Source organism: Meles meles, chromosome 3 (assembly GCF_922984935.1).
Source record: "Meles meles chromosome 3, mMelMel3.1 paternal haplotype, whole genome shotgun sequence".
NCBI classification, from domain to species: domain Eukaryota; kingdom Metazoa; phylum Chordata; class Mammalia; order Carnivora; family Mustelidae; genus Meles; species Meles meles.
In genome coordinates this window covers 115,704,782-115,723,311 of record NC_060068.1, presented here as the reverse complement: position 1 = coordinate 115,723,311, position 18,530 = coordinate 115,704,782, and the positions used below count along the sequence as shown (strand labels likewise).

Genomic DNA, 18,530 nt, shown 5'->3' with positions numbered 1-18,530 from the left:
GCGGCCGGCCCTGTCTGCGCCTTGCTGGCCTCGGAGCTGGCAGACGCTCGGGGGAACATGGCGGCTGCGGAGCTGGCTGTCCCGGCGCTCCCCAACAGCGGCGGCGCGGGGGCGCCGTCGGGCACGGTCCCCGTGCTCTTCTGCTTCTCGGTCTTCGCGCGGCCCTCGTCCGTGCCGCACGGCGCGGGCTACGAGCTGCTCATCCAGAAGTTCCTCAGCCTGTACGGCGACCAGATCGACATGCACCGCAAATTCGTGGTGCAGCTCTTCGCCGAGGAGTGGGGCCAGTACGTGGACCTGCCCAAGGGCTTCGCGGTGAGCGAGCGCTGCAAGGTCCGCCTCGTGCCGCTTCAGATCCAGGTGGGTCCCGCGGGAGGGCCGCGCGCCCAGCCACTGTTGCCGGTCCCCGCGTCTCTCTGTCTCCGCCCCCGCCGCGCTCCTCAGGTGCCCCGCGCCGCCCTGGCGCCGGGCCCTGCGCGCCTCGCTGGCTCGGGAGGGCTGCGCCGCGAGTGCAGTCCTCGGGGACGGCTCAGAGAATGGGCCAGTCCGAAGGTGACGGTCACCAGCTGTCCTCGCTCGAAGCGGGGGCGTGGGCCTCCCAGCGCGTCCGGGCACGCGAGAACGCCCCCACGTGTGTGGTCCTCGACCGGCCGCATCCGCTTTGTGTGCCAGGAGCAAGTCCAGCCGCCTGCGTAACCGAAGGGCTGTGCGGTACTAGCTGTCGTTTTGTGTGGGAGGGCTGCCGAATGGGGGTGAAGAGTTGATGAGGGTATTGGCCGTAGGGTTTGTTACCCGGAGTTGTGTTTACCACTTGCGGAAACACAAACTTCAGGAGTCAGGCCTTTCCCCGCTCCTCTCTCCAGTTTGTAGTTTCTGGAGCTTAAGCCTCCGTTAACCTTAAGTGAAATAACCATTTGCGTAGCCTCATCCTGGTAACCGGTTACTGATCTCTTGATTATATATGCGTCGCCTACGTTGAAAAAGTCATTTGACGCCAGGACTGTAATACCTTGTTAATTACCCAACTTTCCCTCCACCAGGATTTCCCGATGGTGCTGGCCGAGAAAGTTATTGCACCTGAGGATTATTTTGTAGCTTTTAAATATATGTAGATATATATATTTTAAAATCATGCACTAATAACTATGCGGGCCTGCCTCTTGTTCTTTTTACGCTCAGAGGATTCACTGGAGGATTTTTATTTTTGGAAAGAGAGAACGTAAGATATATTTTAGGTGCTACACTATCAACAATTTTTCTATTGTTGAGAAACTGATAAGCCATTTCTTCGGAAGACCAAACTGAAATGTGGGAATCGGGCTTAGAAGGCGTTTTAATATTCAAGTGTCATATTCTTTTTTTTTTTTTTTTTAACTTGTCATATTCTTAACCACTGTTCTCTAGATTTTTCTTCCCCCCAGCTGTAGTCAGTCGCTGCGGAATTGGTTTTGTTTCTTATTACCACAGCACCCATGCCAGCCCCAGCACCCCTGCAAGAAGCTTCCAAAGCAGATACTTTTACCTGGATAAATTTCCTGTGTTCAAAGGACAAAGGCTGTGAGGTTCCACTGTTTAGCCCAGTGGGGATTCTAAAGGGATGATTTCTGATACCCCAGAATTTGCCCTGTTGTCCATACAGAGAATTGTGAGAATGGTGGTTGGTAGGTACTACAGCTCCCCCCACCCCTCCCCCCATTTTTATGTCTTCAAGAGTTTTCGTGGCTGACAGCTCTCTGCAGTCTTCCTTGTTCTTGTATTTAGGTTATTGTTGCCAAAATACCCAAGAAGTTGGATGCACCTTTGACAAATCCATTAATAAAGGCCAGAATCCAAAATCTGAGGAGGTCTGCAGCTAACCTGAAGATGCAGACCTCTTTGTGATGCATTTTCTGTAGTGGTTGGGAGGGAGGGTGAGCTCTACCTAATAAGATACTATGCCATAGTGACCGCCCCCCGCCCCACATCTCTAAGTCTCTTCCCCTTCCCGGCAAGATAAGACTAATTTATTTTAAAAAATTCAAGGCCCATGTCTGCCAACTGTTTTTAATGAAACGTGCTGGAAATTAGTAATGTATATGTGTATACCTGAAATGTCTTGTACGTTCTCAAAAGCCGTTTTATAATTCAGGTAACTTGTGGCTTTTGAAATATTTTGCTTGGTATAGGAGATAACATTTTTTGGTGGTGATGTTTAAAATAATAATTATAATAGCACAACTCTGTTCAATCTTTTTAAAGATATTATTTATATATCATTAAATAGCCCAAGAGTTCTTAAAAGTCTGTTACATAATATCTTAAATATTTTAAAGTTTTTAACAGTATTTTTCTTTATGCTGTCTCCTTTTAGTAATAATACGTTGACTTCTTCAGCCCGGTGCCTCCTCCAGCCATAAAATAAATGTGGAAGGCTACATGCATTCCATATATACCCATAAAGCTATTCTGATACCTATTTATATGTATATGAGTATACATCTCTAATATGGACTTATGTGTACTTAGTGCATATATACTTAGAAGTGAAAGGGAAGATAGTCCTTTTCATGAACAATTTATTACATGTTTTTGGAACCTAGCTGTATAATCCTACAGACATGGACATTTTATAGCTAAATGAGACGGTAGAGTTCATCACACAAACATTTGAGTGGCAGATTTAAGTGCCTGGAACAGTGAATTCAAACATGGATAAGACCCCATTCTTGTTCCTAACCTGATAACCTCTCATTTTGCAAAATAGCAGAAAATGGAAGAAATTGCCCAAGGTTCTCTGGTAATGGTGGACCCATCAAAGCTTGTGAAGGCCCTCCCTGGTAGCTGACCATAGCATTCATCTTCTCTTCTCATGCTTACTGAAAATATCAAGCAGAATAGAGAATAGGCCACAAACTTGAGCTTGTAATATCTTTTGTTTTGCTGGTATTCATTGTTCTTTGGAATCAGTGCCTGTCACTTAAGAAGACTCAGGACGGCCCTTTAGTGAGGCCATGCTCCTGGGGCCTGATGGTCCCTTTCTCCCAGCAGCAGGGACAGAGAGCATAAGTTTGGCCATATATAGTCCTCTGCTTAAATAATGTACCTTGTTATTTGCTTGAACTGGACCTTAGAGCCTCTAGGGCCCTGGCTCACATACTTATATTCTAGAATATATTCTTAATTTACATAGGGGAGTGGCTTTGCTTTCACGCTTGTTCTGACTGCTGCTGCCATGACCTTGTAACACACAGTGGTTGCCTCTGCCGTATTGTGTGCACCTGAAGTGGGTTAGTGGTTCTGTGGGGACTGATCTTTGAGACCCCCATTGTGAATATTGGACTTTGTTTTGTTTTAAAGATTTTATCCATTTATTTGACAGAGATCACAAGCAGGCAGAGAGGCAGGCAGAGAGAGAGAGGAGGAAGCAGGCTCCCTGCCGAGCAGAGAGCCCGATGCGGGGCTCGATCCCAGGACCCTGAGATCATGACCTGAGCCGAAGCCAGAGGCTTTAACCCACTGAGCCACCGAGGCACCCCTGAATATTGGACTTCTGAGTGTCTTTTCTGAAATCATCTCACAGGGACCTAGTGTCTGCTGACAGCTCGGGTAGCTGAAGACAGCTCATGTTTCAAGCATGGTTTGTGTGTCTTCTGCTTTGTCAGAGTGCTTGAAGTCCGAGGCATTTTGAGACACAAAGGAAGAAATGTAAATGAGAGGATTGAACAGTGGGAATTTAGGTCATTTTTATAACTTCCAAGTTTTAATTTTTCCTAAGGTATTTCCCAAGTTTTTACTAATGGAAACATTCAACCCTGGAAACTCCTGTACATTTGATATCCTGCCACCTCCAGTGTATTTTCCAGCTTGTCACCACGGAAGGCAGAGCCCAAACAGAAGAGAGGAAGAAGTGGACTTGACAAGGAGGATGCCAGTGAGGCCATTTTCCCTTTGTATGTAGGAGGGAAGGCTCTGGCAGCTTTGTGTGGGTGGGAGATAAGGGCTTCCCTGGGAAGGTTCTTTTGACCTTTCCTGAGATGGTTAATTGGGAAGGTATTTGGCTCTAGAGCACCTTCGCTTTTGTAGAGGTTTATTACTACTATTAATATTCTATTATTATTTTTAACAGAGGGCATGACATTTACTAGCCAGAAGAGACCCCAGAGTTCATGGTGGGAGGGAGAGAAGACCTGGTTTGGGAAGATGAAGGAAAGGAATCTGTTTCCCCTTGGGCTTGCTAGTTTGAAGGTGGTGATTTTTTTTTTTCTTTTTCTTTTTTAATTTATTTATTTATTTTCGGCGTAAAAGTACTCATTGTTTTTGCACCACACCAGTGCTCCATGCAATACGTGCCCTCTCTATTACCCTCCACCTGGTTCCCCAACCTCCCACCCCCCACCCTGAAGGTGGTGATTTTGATTATGAAACCTTTACTGTGGGAGCATGTAGGAGGAGCAGATAGATAATAATGCTCAGAAACAGAATAGAGAAGCAGGCGGGACAGCTCTCTGGGAGGTGAATAGTGTCAGGGCACTGAGAGGAAACAGCTGGAACGTGAGGGATGTGGTTTGTCTCTCCCCCATTGGTTTGATGGGAGAGAGAGAATGTGTGTGTGTGTGTGTGTGTGTGTGTGTGTGTGTGTGTGACTTTAAAAAAAATTGAACATTTTGTTTTACTGCCCCAAGCATTGCATACTTTTTTCCCCTTAGTGAAGGCTACCTGTAAACAAGCAGTGTTTGAGAGTAGGGTCTATGAATTTATTGTTTGATTATATGAAGCCCATTTAATCCTTGAAGTCGCCCTCTGAGGTAGATACTGTTTTGTTGCTTTGTTACAGATTAAGACACTGCTGTTTGAAAATGTAAATGATTTGTCTGATTTCATGTAATTGAATTTAGGGAAATTGAGATTTGGTCTCAGATTCTGTTGCCCACAGCTCTGCTACCCCAGGAGAGCAAGGCCTTACTGTAGCTGTGGTAATCACATTTCCTTGCAAACATTTCTGAGTGGAAATACTGATACCCAACTGTCTTCTGGACTCTCTCCCAAGTACATCACGCCTATCTTGTGACTCTCATAGACTGCCTCGGTTTTGAACACATCCCATTTACAATTCCAGACTTTAATAATTCCTAAAGACACACAGTTTACTCACAGTAGTAGTTCTCACCAGAAGGCTGTTAAAACAAAGTACCACACACTTAGTGGCTTATACAACAGAAGCCTACTTCCGCCCAGTTCTGGAGGCTAACATTCAGGGTCGACTCCTGAGGACTGTGAGGGAGAATGTGTTCCATGATTCTTTCCTGGCTCTTGGTTTTCTGGCCATCTTTGGCATTGCTTGGCATATAGACCCATCACCTTCATTGCTGCCTTCATGTTCCCAAGGCCTTCTCTGTCCAGATTGCCTCTTTTTATAAGGATGCTAGTCCTTATTGTTGGTGTCGGCTCTCACCCTGCTCCAGTGTGACCTGATCTTGACTAATTATTTTTCAATGATTCTGTTTCCAAATAAGGTCACTTTCTGAGGTCCTGGGGGTTAGGAATTCAACATACGAATTTTGGGGGACACGATTCAACACAAAACACTCAACGTTAATTGGTTTTGTGGAAACACAGAACTGGGGCACAGAGAGAGCATCACTGAGCAAGGCCATCCTCCATGTATGTGCCTGTCCTGAGTAACCGGGGCACTCAGCCGAGGAAGGAGAGGTTCCTTGCAGATGGACAGCTGCTGTTAGAAAATGGTCAGAACACAGGTGGTAATGAAGAGGGGGATATACTGTTGTGATAACATAATGTAATAATGGGACTTGGGGATGAAAAGTCTTTTAACTGTTAAATCAAGGGTCAGATTCCAGCTGTGACATTTCTTAAGAAAATGGACAAGAATTTATACTTGAAATTGATCTCTGAAGGGTGCTACAGGTTCTGACCAGTTTTTTGTATTTGAATATGTTTATTGAGATGTGTGTTATCTATGTGTGTGCATGTATAGAGATGTTTGTAGATATATAGATAAATGAAGGTGTGTATGTTCACACACACACATTTTTTATATGTGATTTTTTTCATGGTTCTTGAATATGCAACGATTTGTAATTGCTGTGTTTTAACTTGTGGCAGCATTTGACCCAGTGTACTTTTAATTTGCTATCTTGCAGTTGCAGCGTATGTCTGAGCAGCATTTTTAGTTATCTACAAGGTTTTGCTTTAAGAGAATTCATGAGTCAAGTTAAGAAGTCCCTGGTTTTTAGAGTCAGTGTGTAACTGAATAACAACTTATTGAATTCATGTGAATTTGGGGGATGGATTGATGGGACATGGTTAGAGTTTCTCAGGGTAGTTTTGTTTTTTCTCCTTTTTATTGTAGCCTCAAAGCCTTCTTTCTGGCTTATCATAAGTGGCAATTTTTTTTTTCCCAACTACCATAGCATAGGGATACCTCTTTGTTGTTGTTGTTGTTGTTGTTTTTAAATAAGCTTTTAGTTTTAGCACAATGTTAGAGCATAGTTGCAGAGATAGCCTGGAGAGTTCCTGGATACTTGTACCTAGTTTCCCCCCTGACTGTCATCTTACATTGCTGGGCACAATGCTTGTCACAGCCAAGGAACCAGCACTGGTACATTCGAATCTCTGAGTTCTACGCTTTATTCACATTTCACTAGTTTTTCCAGAATGCCATTTTTCTCTTCCATAGTCCATTCCTGGATACTAATTATGTTTAGTTGTCATGTCTTCCTAGGCTCCCTTGGGTTTTCAGACTTGTTTTGTCTGTATTGTATAGTTTTTGATGACATTGACAGTTTTTGATGACATTGACAGTGTTGCGGAGTACTGGTCAGATATTTCGGTAGAATGTATCTCAGTTTGGTTTATCTGATGTTTTTCGCACACTTCAAATGGGGCTGTGGGATTTTGAGAGGCAGGTGGTGAAGGTTGTTCTTATCACGTTTTTTAAGTCGATATACTAGCAATGTGGCATGACTGTCTCATTTTTTTTTTAAGATTTTATTTTATTTTTTGACAGACAGAAATCACAAGTAGGCAGGGAGGCAGATAGAGGGGGGGGGGAAGCAGGCTCCCTGCTGAGCAGAGTGCGGGCCTCGATCCCAGGACCCTGAGATCACGACCTGAGCCAAAGGCAGAGGCTTTAACCCACTGAGCCACCCAGGCACCCCTGATTGTCTCAGTTTTGATCACTTGGCTGAGGCAGTGTCTGCAAATTTTTTCCATTGTAAATAGTCACCCTGTTGCCTCCTCTGTATTCTACTTTGACGAAGCAAGTCATTTCATGCAGTCCACATCCAAAAGGGATATCAGGAGTTAAACTCCGACTTATTGAGAGGAGGCTGTCTGGGCATTTTTGATTCACTAAATTATAACCAGTCATCCCTGCACAAGAACATGCCTTGTCACATTATCTCTGTCATTTCTCTGTTTGCTGAAGGTTAATAGACGAGTTCCTATACTAGAAGGGTTTTGCAAGGTGGTGAGGATTTTGTAGCTGCATTTTTTGACATCCTCAGTCTGTGTCTACTATGACATACATCTGATGTGGCCCCCTGCCCAGAATAGGAGACCTCACAGCTGAAAGGAGGTAGGAACAGAAACACCAGGAGACCACAACTCTGAGTATTTAGGGTTTCTGGATGGCTAAGGCATCCTTTATGTATCCAAATATTATTATGTATTAATATTCCTTTATGTATCCAAATATTAACTATTTTGGCCATTTTAATATCATAGTCCTGAAGTATTATAAAATTTAACATTTTCTTAGTTGAGTGTGCTAAAATGATGTCCCAGTTTAAGTTATTATATACATACTATTCCACTAGAAGTCTAGATGTGTTACTAGTTGAGTTTTGATCTGCTTTTTTTTTTGCATTTTTTTTTTCTGTCACCTATCATTTCTTGCTGATACCAGTTTGCCTGTCTCTAACTGCTTACTTTCTGATTTGCTGTTCATAGCCTTCTGTGAGTTTAGGGTCAGGAGGACTAAACTTGTTGGGAATGTGTACAGAGTTCGTCCGTTATCTGAGGTGAGATCTGCGAGCTAGAGATAGAGCGGCTATGAGCTCTGAATATGATAATGCTTGGCCATCTGGCACACTTAGTTTGGCTTACTTTGCTTGCTTGCTTCTTTCACTGCCGTGGAATGACGAGAATGACTGAGTTGCACTGCAGTAATTTGAAACAGACCAGTTGCAGGTAAACTGCATTCTGTCATGTGCCCTAAACACATTGTGGGTGTCTAGGGATCCACTTAGACTTTGAGCCTTTTGATCCAAAATTTAATTTTTACTGAGAATTTAAAATACATATTCATAAATAGTGATTGGTTTTAAAAATTGTGTCCTGGGTATTTACATATATGTCATGCTCCCTGCTTTGGAAAATGATACTTGCATTAAAAATTTAAGGGAGCAAACAGTTAAAGATAGAATATGTAATTTAAGATGCTTGAATATTTATTTTAATCATCCTTTATTGGCAGAGTAAGAAAACCTTTTACATAGTGTTAGCATTACAGATGGCCCTCCCATTCTGCCATGAATTTGGTCTGTAGAGGGAGATGGGTGCCAGAGTTCCTCAGACCAGCACATCGATAAGGAAGTACAAACTCACTGGAAGGATAAGAGATTCCTTTTAATGATGCACCTAATTCCTATAGTAACTGTTTCCTGGGAGTGTGTAGGGTCAGGCTGGTGGGGAAGCCACCACCATGTAATTGGAACACAGGGTTTTCTCTAGAAAATTATTAACAGACATTATCCTTGGGTGGTTTTTGGGAAAATGGGAAAATTGAGGGGACATCTAAGGGCTGGCTAGTAAGAGGCGGGACATAAGTTCGTTCAGGACCAGACTGCTTCCTCTGCAGTGCTTTCTGAAATTTGAGAAGGCAGGAAGAACAGCATCGTGGACCTTGAAGAATGCATGAGTGACATGAAGTTCTTAACATTCACCAGCGGTTTTCCACTTTTTTGTAGACTCCTCCTAGGCCCACGTTGTTACTGTAGACCAACTATGGCAATTAACGTTAAGCTGGGTAATCTAATACCTGTTTTTAACCTGAATTCATTAATTTCCTGATGGTGATGAATTTGTTGATGAATGCAGGTGTCCAATTTATGTCTGTCCATTGAACAGTGGTGATGTGCTTGGCATTATTTCATTGCATTTCTTTTTTGAACTCTGAGAAGTTATTCCTGAGAACAGCATCTTAATATTTCTGTCTTGATGACAGCAGCAGTTCTGAATTTGTTCTGATTTTTTAGTTTTATGTTCCATAGTCTCTGCTACAGATTATTTTCAGGGTTACTTTTTGTACTTAGAAGCAATGCCATCATCAAACTTAAGTTGTTTACCATCATAACAATTTTTTTTCTAACAGTAAAAGCGATGTGTACTTTTAAATAACGTTTGGGAAGGGTTTGTAAATAGCATTTGGAGAAGGTAAGAAAAGTATAAAGAAAAAGTATTACTGGCACCCATAACTGTGTAACTACTTGTTAATATTTACATGTATTTGCTTCTACATTCTGTTTATATTTTTACATGATTGAAATACTGCTGAACTTCAGTGCTCTTTTTATTTATTTATTTTTTAAAAGATTTTATTCATTGATTTGACAGAGAGACAGCAAGAGAGGGAACACAAGCATCTGGAGAGTGAGAGAAAGAAGCAGGCTTCCCACCAAACAAGGAGCCCAATGCAGGGCTCGATCCTAGGACCCTGGGATCATGACATGAACCAAAGTCAGACACTTAATGACTGAGCGCCCAGGTGCACCTGTGTTCTCTTTTTAAAATTAATATTAGATCATGAGCGTTTCTTCATAAATGATTCAAATATTTTTGAAAACTTATTTGCATATATTATTTTAGTTCTCTAAAAAATATTTTCTCATGGGAGTGTATTAAACTTTGTGAAGTCTTTTCGGTATTGTTGGTCCTTGGTTTTTTTCTCATTTTCATTATTAAAAACAATTCAGTCAACATCTTTGTAGATAATGTTTTTTTTTTTCAATAATTCAGATCACTTCTTTTGGATAATAGTTGTGGAAATTGACTTACTAGGTCAAACAGTAGGAACACTTTTCTCCTTTATTGACCTCCACTGAAAATAAATGTCGTTGTATAACGAGTGTTAAATCATTCTTTTTTCTTCTTTCCTCAGCTCACCACCCTGGGAAATCTTACACCTTCAAGCACTGTGTTTTTCTGCTGTGATATGCAGGAGCGATTTAGACCAGCCATCAAATATTTTGGGGATATTATTAGCGTGGGACAAAGATTGGTATGTTTGCTTGTTTATTTTTTCCAATTCCCTGAAGCCTGGTATACGTTTATATATTTGCAAAATACATAAATTGCTAATTATCCTTGTTTTCTGTTTGTTTTTTCCAGTTACAAGGGGCCCGAATGTTAGGAATTCCAGTTATTGTAACAGAACAGTACCCTAAAGGCCTTGGAAGCACCGTTCAAGAAATTGACCTAACAGGTGTAAAACTGGTCCTTCCAAAGACCAGGTTTTCAATGGTAATACCAGAAGTAGAAGCAGCATTAGCTGAGATTCCTGGAGTCAGGAGTGTTATATTATTTGGAGTAGAAGTAAGTGCATTTTGTTATGTTTGGGGTACAATGTCATTTGTAGAAAAACTGCAGTCCGATTTTATGTTAGGCTAGGTGGTAGGTGATAGTGATGATGAGAAACATCCACTACCCTTCACTGAGTGTTGACTCTTTGCATGGGAGTGATCTGTAACTCTTCAGTCATTCAGCACTCCCAGTGACTTTCTGAGCCAGTGGAGTACTTTGGGTCTCCCCGTATTATAGACGAGGAAACTAAAACACACATGCTGTGCAACTTGCTTGGAGCAGGTAGCTGGTTAAGGGATGCATATCACAGCAGAAAAACACAGTGCCCCAAAAGTAGTAGTTAAAAGCAGAGGCACAAGAATCAATCAGCCTACATTCAGAGGCGTTATTTTTATTTATGTGTTACAGGATTTCACCTTGGTCATATTTTTGCTGCAGAAAAACCTCAGAAGTCATGTAGTTCCTTGTCCTTCCCACTTGAATCACTTACATACCTTTTTGAAGGAAAAAAATACTCAAGGATTCTTTACGTGGATTAAAATGATTTTTTGTTTGATCTGTTTTTTTGGCATTTGTATATACAGAATATATGTATTCATAGCATTTAAACAGCTATTGAATTAAATTTTAAAATTATGGAAAAAACCGATAAATACAGTGAAATCCAAAAAGTATAAATTTAATATACCTATGATGGTAGGTTTTATACTGTAGGTTTTAAGAGTAGAAGGATGCAGCCTTAGTTTTAGGTGTGCATTAAATATTTTTGTATTTTGACTTCAATACTGATAATACAGAGGAAGCCTATTGATATCAATATGTCATGCCAAATACTTTTGCTGACTTGGGCACTTTTTTTGCTCATTCGTCATTATTATACCTCATGCCTAATCAAAATCATCTTTGAACAGTCCTCTGGTGCCAATTTTAGTGGCATGCCAGTTGATAATTCTCCAACGCTCACTCGTCACGTGCACATAAGGTTGGCATCCTGGTATTATTGAAATGTGCTTTCATTGCTTATGTAACAGAGCTCTTGTCGGGCATGGTTTTGCTCTGTATTGTCTGCTAATGAATTGTTACAAGTTAGTACCTACAAAGAAGGAATCTGTATGATACATCTGCTTGTGCTGTATACCGGATATTTTTTGCCTTTGTCACTTGTTATTTTTAACTTGGCCTACCTTTACTACTGGGTACCTCGTACCAACTTAGTTTTTCTACTTGTTTCTCCGTGTACAGTACTGCTGACTCATTCTTTGTGTTGGGCACTCAGAGTGAGTTCAGAAATAAACCCAACCACGAGCAGCATCAAAACGGAGTGGTAGTAGTCAGCCTTAGGAAGGTCATCCAGATGACAAATGAAAATCCTTTTGAAAAAATTGTCATGGAGCTCCAAGTATATGCTCAGGGATCCTAGTGTGAGGAAGCTTGATGGAATCCAGTTTCCGAGTTTATAGTGAGGAAACCAAAGCCTGAGATGTTTATTTTCAAGATGACCTAGCAAGTGAGAGGCAAAGCCAGATGGAGGGCAAGGTCATGGAAACTGTAGTACTTTTTTCTGCTTTATCATGTTGTCACATGTTTGTAAAATGTGTGCCCACATTATTATGTAGGATTTTTAATGTCCCTCCTAGACTCATGTGTGCATCCAGCAGACAGCTCTGGAGCTAGTGGGCCGAGGTATTGAGGTTCATATTGTTGCTGATGCCACCTCATCGAGAAGCATGATGGACCGGATGTTTGCTCTTGAGGTAATTGTCCTGCTTGAAAATAAGTAATTTATCAATTTTTCCTGATTAATTTGAAGAATCATGAATACTTCATAGCAATAAAAAATTGACATCTTCAATTTGCATGTCTTTTGACAACTTCAGATTCACTGACTTCCGGAGTCTTGGTGGTGTGCTGACCGACCTTTGAGGTCTTGCCACTAAATCTTGTTTTATATCTTCCATCTCCTCAGATCTAGATTTCTAGTGATACCAGAAGCTCTCATACATCTTTCCTCTTGACTTTGCTATGGTTTGATGTATGAACTTGTAAGAAGCCTTCTAGTAAGCTTAATCTGCATCACTGAGAGATTTGCAAATCAGAAACAACCCACCCAGTTTAACTCAGCCCAACCCTAGGGCATAGCTAGCCTAAGCCTGGTTCAGCCTCTGTTGGGTTTCCTCCCTCTTGAGTTTCTGGGCAATGGGAGGTGTGTCACTGCCTCTGGACACCACTCACACACAGTATTTCTTGGCTTCTGCCCCAGAGGATCAGGGTGGACCATAGTCAGGGAATCAGAGATGTTTTGTCAGTGTTGCTTAACAGTACTCTTGTAAGCATTTTCTCTTCCAAGACTGTTGAAAAGCAAACTACCACATAATTCTTTGAAACACTCACTCCATATTATAGATTGTTCTCTCTCTCGCATTTAATTCTAGTTCTGTAATAATTTTAGAGTTATGTCCATGTGGATTGAATTGGCATGTTCTTTAACTGATGATTTTTATTGAGAATGGGAAATACAGATTTTTTTGTCGTTGAGATCCTCCAGTGTTCTGGCCCAAGCTGGCCTATGAACCACTTTCTGTGTTGGATTGCAAAGTCATTGCTTCAGCCAGGAGTGTTCCCAGGGGTGTTGAGGTAGGGCAAATGAGAGAGTATGGGCAAGAAAGGAGAAAAGTCTGTGCAGAGGGCCGAGGCAGAAGCAAGTGGGGAGTTGGCAGCAGCAGCTTCTTTAAGGCCCTGGTTGGCCATCCCTTTTCTAGGAAGGCTGAGGGCCAGAACTTGAAGTGTTTCCACGGAAGTGGAAAACTAAAAACATCCAAAAATAACAATCTTGCTTATAAAGAAATTGCAAGGACTTTTGTCCTCCACTCAAATAAGTTTTTGAGACATGTCTTTATTATGGCATTTATTACAGAAAATTATGATTGTTGGCACTTCTAACACTGGGGATACAAACATGGTGAACCTCTTTACCATCTGACACTCTTTGGGAAGTCATCTTCCCAAAATCACTTATCTCAGTGATTAGGAGTCTGGACACTGGAGGGATCTTACGGGTTTGAATGCAAGGCCTGGCATTTTGTAAATGTGTGTGCAGGGACAAGTTATCTAGTACATGCGCCTCAGTTTTTTCTTTCCTTTTTTTTTTTTTAAGATTTTATTTGACAGAGAGAGACAGTAAGAGAGGGAACACAAGTAGGGGGAGTGGGAAAGGAAGAAGCAGACTCCCTGCTGAGCAGGGAGCTCAATGTGGGGCTCGATCCCAGGACTCTGGGATGAGCTGAAGGCAGACACTTAATGTGAGCTACCCACGGGCCCCACTGCCTCAGATTTCTTACCAGGGAAGTGGATATAGTGAAAAGCCACCCCACCGGGGGATTTGGTGTGGGTTAGTGAGGTAAGGTGTTGACGGCACTTAGTGTAGCTTCTGACGCAGTAAACACTAATATGTTAGCTGCTGTATTTATTTCTCTTGTGGTTATTATTTGTTGTTGTATCCATGCAGTTAGTTTTACCCGAAATGTAGAAGCAGTAGGTCAGCTTCTCAGGCCTGGCAGGAAGGAGGGAGTGTGGTTCTCTGGTGGCTTCGGGAGAGGCAAAACAACCAGCATCGCGTGGGTTCAAGCACAGAGGTTGTAAAGTCAGAAGAAAGAATTAGGTCAAATGGCGACGGGGGAGCCATGCCACACTGCAGACTTTTCTCTAAGTCTTATTTTTCGATGGAGTTGTTGTAGTTTGTACCTAGATTATTGGGAGAAGTATTAGTTTTATTTCTTTTACTGTAGGACTTTGAAAGTTAAAGAGCGATCCGGCCAGCTCGCCTTCCCTGTTCCTTTAGAACACAGCTCCTCACAGGAATTCCTGAGACTACCCACATTGCCTGTTGAGATCATTATATTAATAAGATTTATAGATACTGTTACTGAAAATTCGGGGCCTGGCTTTGTGGCATGTGCTGTCTTCAACAGAGTATTTTGAGCACCAACCATTTGTCAGGCATTGTTTCTTTCAAATAATAATTGTAGAGTAAATGCAGAATAAAACAGAATGAAACCCTCTCTGGAACTTGATACCCTTGGACTTGCGGTGGGGGTGGGGGGGGTTCATGTTGATTGGAAATTTACTGGGTTTAGGTTCCCCCACTCTTTGCCCTCTCTGAAGATCTCATGGCTTTGTGCCCTTGCATTTTGAGCTTTGTGGGTCAGAGTAACTTTTCCTTTGACCTTGCTGGACTGGTTTTGTAAGTGTAGGGGATGAACTTTGGAAACCGATGGAGCCCTATACCTGTGTGCATTAAAGAGGTGCAGTTTGAAGTTTTTGCCTCATTTTCAGCCCGGGAAGAAAGAGAGCTTGGCAGAAGGACTGGAGGTGTCCTTATAGCGCCTGTGGGTGTGCCCAGACCTACCTGTGTCTGCAGAAGCTCCTGCTTTGCTCAGGCACTCAGTTTGGGGTTGGCAGGCACCGTGGGAAGGTCCAGGAGTCGGTTCTGAAAACTTTGCATGTTGCCGAGCCATGCCTTCTGCTTACGCAGGTTCTTTGCTTGATTTTTTTTTTTTTTTTTTTTTTTAAATCGAGTCAGCCTTGGCCGTATCTCCGTCGTGAAGCCATGGTTGGCGTCAGTTGACTAAGATGTGTTTCTATGCCTCGAGCATCCCAGCCCACCTCTGCCACGGTGACCCGACTCTCACCGGGGACTATTGACCTGCCATCAGTCCACCAGAGTGTGGTCAGCGGAGCCCTAGGGAAAGCTGGTGTTTTCAGAGGTTATCTGCTTTCTTCCGTAGACCTGGGAGCAGTTCTCTGTCCTTCCTGCCTCACAGAGGAACTAGAAAGATGAGTGAGAACCGACTTCTTTGGCACTTCTGCATGCATCAGGCATGTTCACAGACACTGCAAGTGTGTGATTAAGATTCAGAATGAATCCTTGAGAGTCCCCTGATTGAACTGCGAGCCGTGAGGAAGGCCAGGCTGGGCCTCCAGCTGGTCAGGGCAGGAGCTGCTCTAGTCTTAACAGTTGTCCCCTGCTCTTCTCTGGGAGGGAAGCACACAGTCCTGGAGATTTCTAAGGGTTTTGATAGGATAGTCAGAAGCGGACTAAAAGGAGGAGGACTTTAGTTTCCAGAAGTCTTCAAAAAACTCACTTTTGGGTATTTGTCCCCAACATACAGGGTACTAGCACACTTGGTTTTTTCTCCCTCTTTCCTATGTAATTCTGCTGTTTTTTCTTTCCTCGAGCCTGCTGGTCAACTGCCCTGCATGCTTTTCCACACAGGCTGCTGAGGTCCACGCTGGCTTTCTGAGAAGTGGGCTGAGCTTCTCCCTTCTGCGTCCCTGGGGACAAAAAGGAGGGGTTTACTCGGCCCGTGGGAAGGTTAGGCCTGCACATCTGCAAGCGTCTGAAGGCTTCACCTTCACTCCTGGAGGATGTCCTCATTCTTGTCCTGACTCCTCCTTCATGAAGAGTCACCGACCTGGGTCTTTTCCCCTGACCTGCCTTGGAATTATGTCTCTGCCTGTCTCCTTGGTTCTTACAGCAGAGGGTTCGAGGGACAGCAGTTGGCCAGGTTTTTCCCTATGGTTTCTGACAACAGAGACGGCCAGAGAAGACAACTCTAATTCTAGAATTCTCTCTCATTCCCTTCTCTGCCCCTCTCCTGCTTGTTCTCGATTTTGTCTTCTCTCCCTCCTTCCCTCCTTGAGACTTCTGTCCTTGCTTCTTTATTTTGATGTCACTGGGGCAGTTTGGCAACAACATTCTTTGATCTGTCAGCAAAACTTTAAATTTTATGCTCCTGTTCCATGATTCTGAAGTTTATGGTGGTGGCAGTGCTGGTGGGTCTGTTATCAGCCCAGGGGCACACGCTTTTTTTCCCCCCAAGATTTCGTGCATTTATTTGTTAGAGAGAGACAGTGAGAGAGGGGACACAAGCAGGGGAGTGGGAGAGGGGGAAGCAGGCTTCCGATGGAGCAGGGAGCCCGAAGTGGGGCTCGATCCCAGGACTCCAGGATCATGACCTAAGCCAAAGGCAGACATTTAAGGACTGAGCCACCCAGGTGCCACAGGGGCACATTCTTACACGTTGCATGAGGCTCTCCTACCACCAGTTCTTTCTGGCTTGTGGGAAGGACACACATTGCTGTATGTCATATGTTTGGAGACAGAAAAAAGAAATTAAAAGTCATTGTTTTACCCTCATAGTCTTGATGTCCCTTCTGTGCCTGGCATATGTAAGTCATAACATTAGCTACATATTTTCTTTTCCTTGTTTCTAGTCCATGTTACTATTACTGAGAATAATTCTAATCAGTTTGTGGTGTGACTAGTTAGAAATCTGTCCCCATCACTTAATTGGATGGTCTGGCTAAGGACCATGGCTTTAATCGAGGACACTAATTATTGTATCCTGCCATAGCTTTTGCTATTTAATACAGTGTTCCTTGTCGTGCTCATTTCTTGATTTGCCTTTATTTTGTTTTTTTTAAGCGTCTTGCTCGAACCGGGATCATAGTGACTACGAGTGAAGCTGTTCTGCTACAGCTGGTGGCAGATAAAGACCATCCAAAATTCAAGGAAATTCAAAATTTAATTAAAGCGAGTGCTCCAGAGTCAGGCCTGCTTTCCAAAGTATAAGGACATTTGAAGGTCTGGTATGCTGCTCACCATCAGGTGACAGGACTGTAAGCGTGGACAAGCTCTTGTCTCTACTAGAATTAAAATGTTAAAGTCAAAACTTGGCTCCTTTTTTGCGCCTCTTAGTCAAACATAACCAGTTAGACCATTTGGTACCAACGTTTAGTTACAAATGTCAAAGGCTTCAGGTGCTGCCTACCTTCTTCTTCTTTTTCTTCTTCTTTTCTTTTTTGGGTTAATGTGCTTTTATTTATTAAAAAAATTATAATGAAGGTTCCTGTTTTGTGTATATTGTGTCCATTAGTCATTAATTTTTTAACGTGAATACTATTGTGACCTTCTCTCAAATTGTGCACTGTGAAGAAAAAAATGTACCAACAATGTTTTGACTTCCATAGTATTATTAAGATGTCTGTTGTAGCCCAGACTCAGTGCTTTTACTTTACAGATAGATTGAAATAGGATTATTAGGTGAGAATTTCAAACAGGCCTATGGATCATGCTACCCCTTTCCTTCACAATGCAGGCCACTTACTTGAGTAAGTAGCTTTGATCTAACCAAACAAATGTATATTGAATAATTATGTCTCTTTCTTGATGATGCTAATTTTCTTACTCTAGTCACTATCACTCATTCTCTGTTAATGTTCTCTTTTTTTTTTTAGCAGTATCTTTTCCTTAAAATACTCATTGGGCCATTCTTTGTTTTAATTTTTTAAACAGAATGGTTTGCAATGTTACAAAATCAGGGGAAAACTGTTTTAGATTTTTTACTTTGGCTGCATGCGTTTACAACAATGTTGAATATGTCTTCTGATATGCACCAGCTTTAGCGAAGAGTCACAGGCTGGATAAAATAGGGTTTTCAAACGTCCATATTCTTGTTTGGTATTTTCTGTACCTACCCTCCAGATATTAGAGTTAAGGCAAAGGCTTGAGTCATGATTTGGTAGTTTAATTTTGTAGTCATTGCTACCCTTCAGTAAATTTATTTTCATTAAAAACTTATTAGAGGGTTTTAAAACTTTTTTTTATATCATGTGAAATATGAAACACTGCTGTCTTTTATATTAAAGTAATTAAAGAAAATGTATTATGTGAATGAAATTATTTTGTCCTCCCCAACAGTGCTCTGTGAGTACTATGCCGGGAATTCTAATATTTTTTTCAAAGTGTAAAACTTTTGACATTCAAGAATCTATCAACCAAGAGGAATTTTCAAAGGAAAATTCTTTGTAGGTGGGGCAAATGGATTTTCCTGAAGGGAAATTATTTTTTATCATTATTTAAGAGCAGTAGAAATGCTGATTTCTTTTGT

General features: G+C 42.2%; 1 protein-coding gene across 1 annotated transcript; it reads left to right on the top strand.

The window, feature by feature from the left end:
* Nucleotides 1-18,275, top strand: ISOC1 (isochorismatase domain containing 1). The gene is made up of 5 exons (XM_046000991.1): nt 1-360; nt 10,160-10,279; nt 10,390-10,593; nt 12,219-12,335; nt 17,066-18,275. Exons 1-5 carry the CDS (start codon nt 58-60, stop codon nt 17,210-17,212), a joined length of 891 nt encoding a protein of 296 aa, XP_045856947.1. The 5' UTR covers nt 1-57; the 3' UTR covers nt 17,213-18,275.
* Nucleotides 18,276-18,530: the final 255 nt, after the last annotated feature.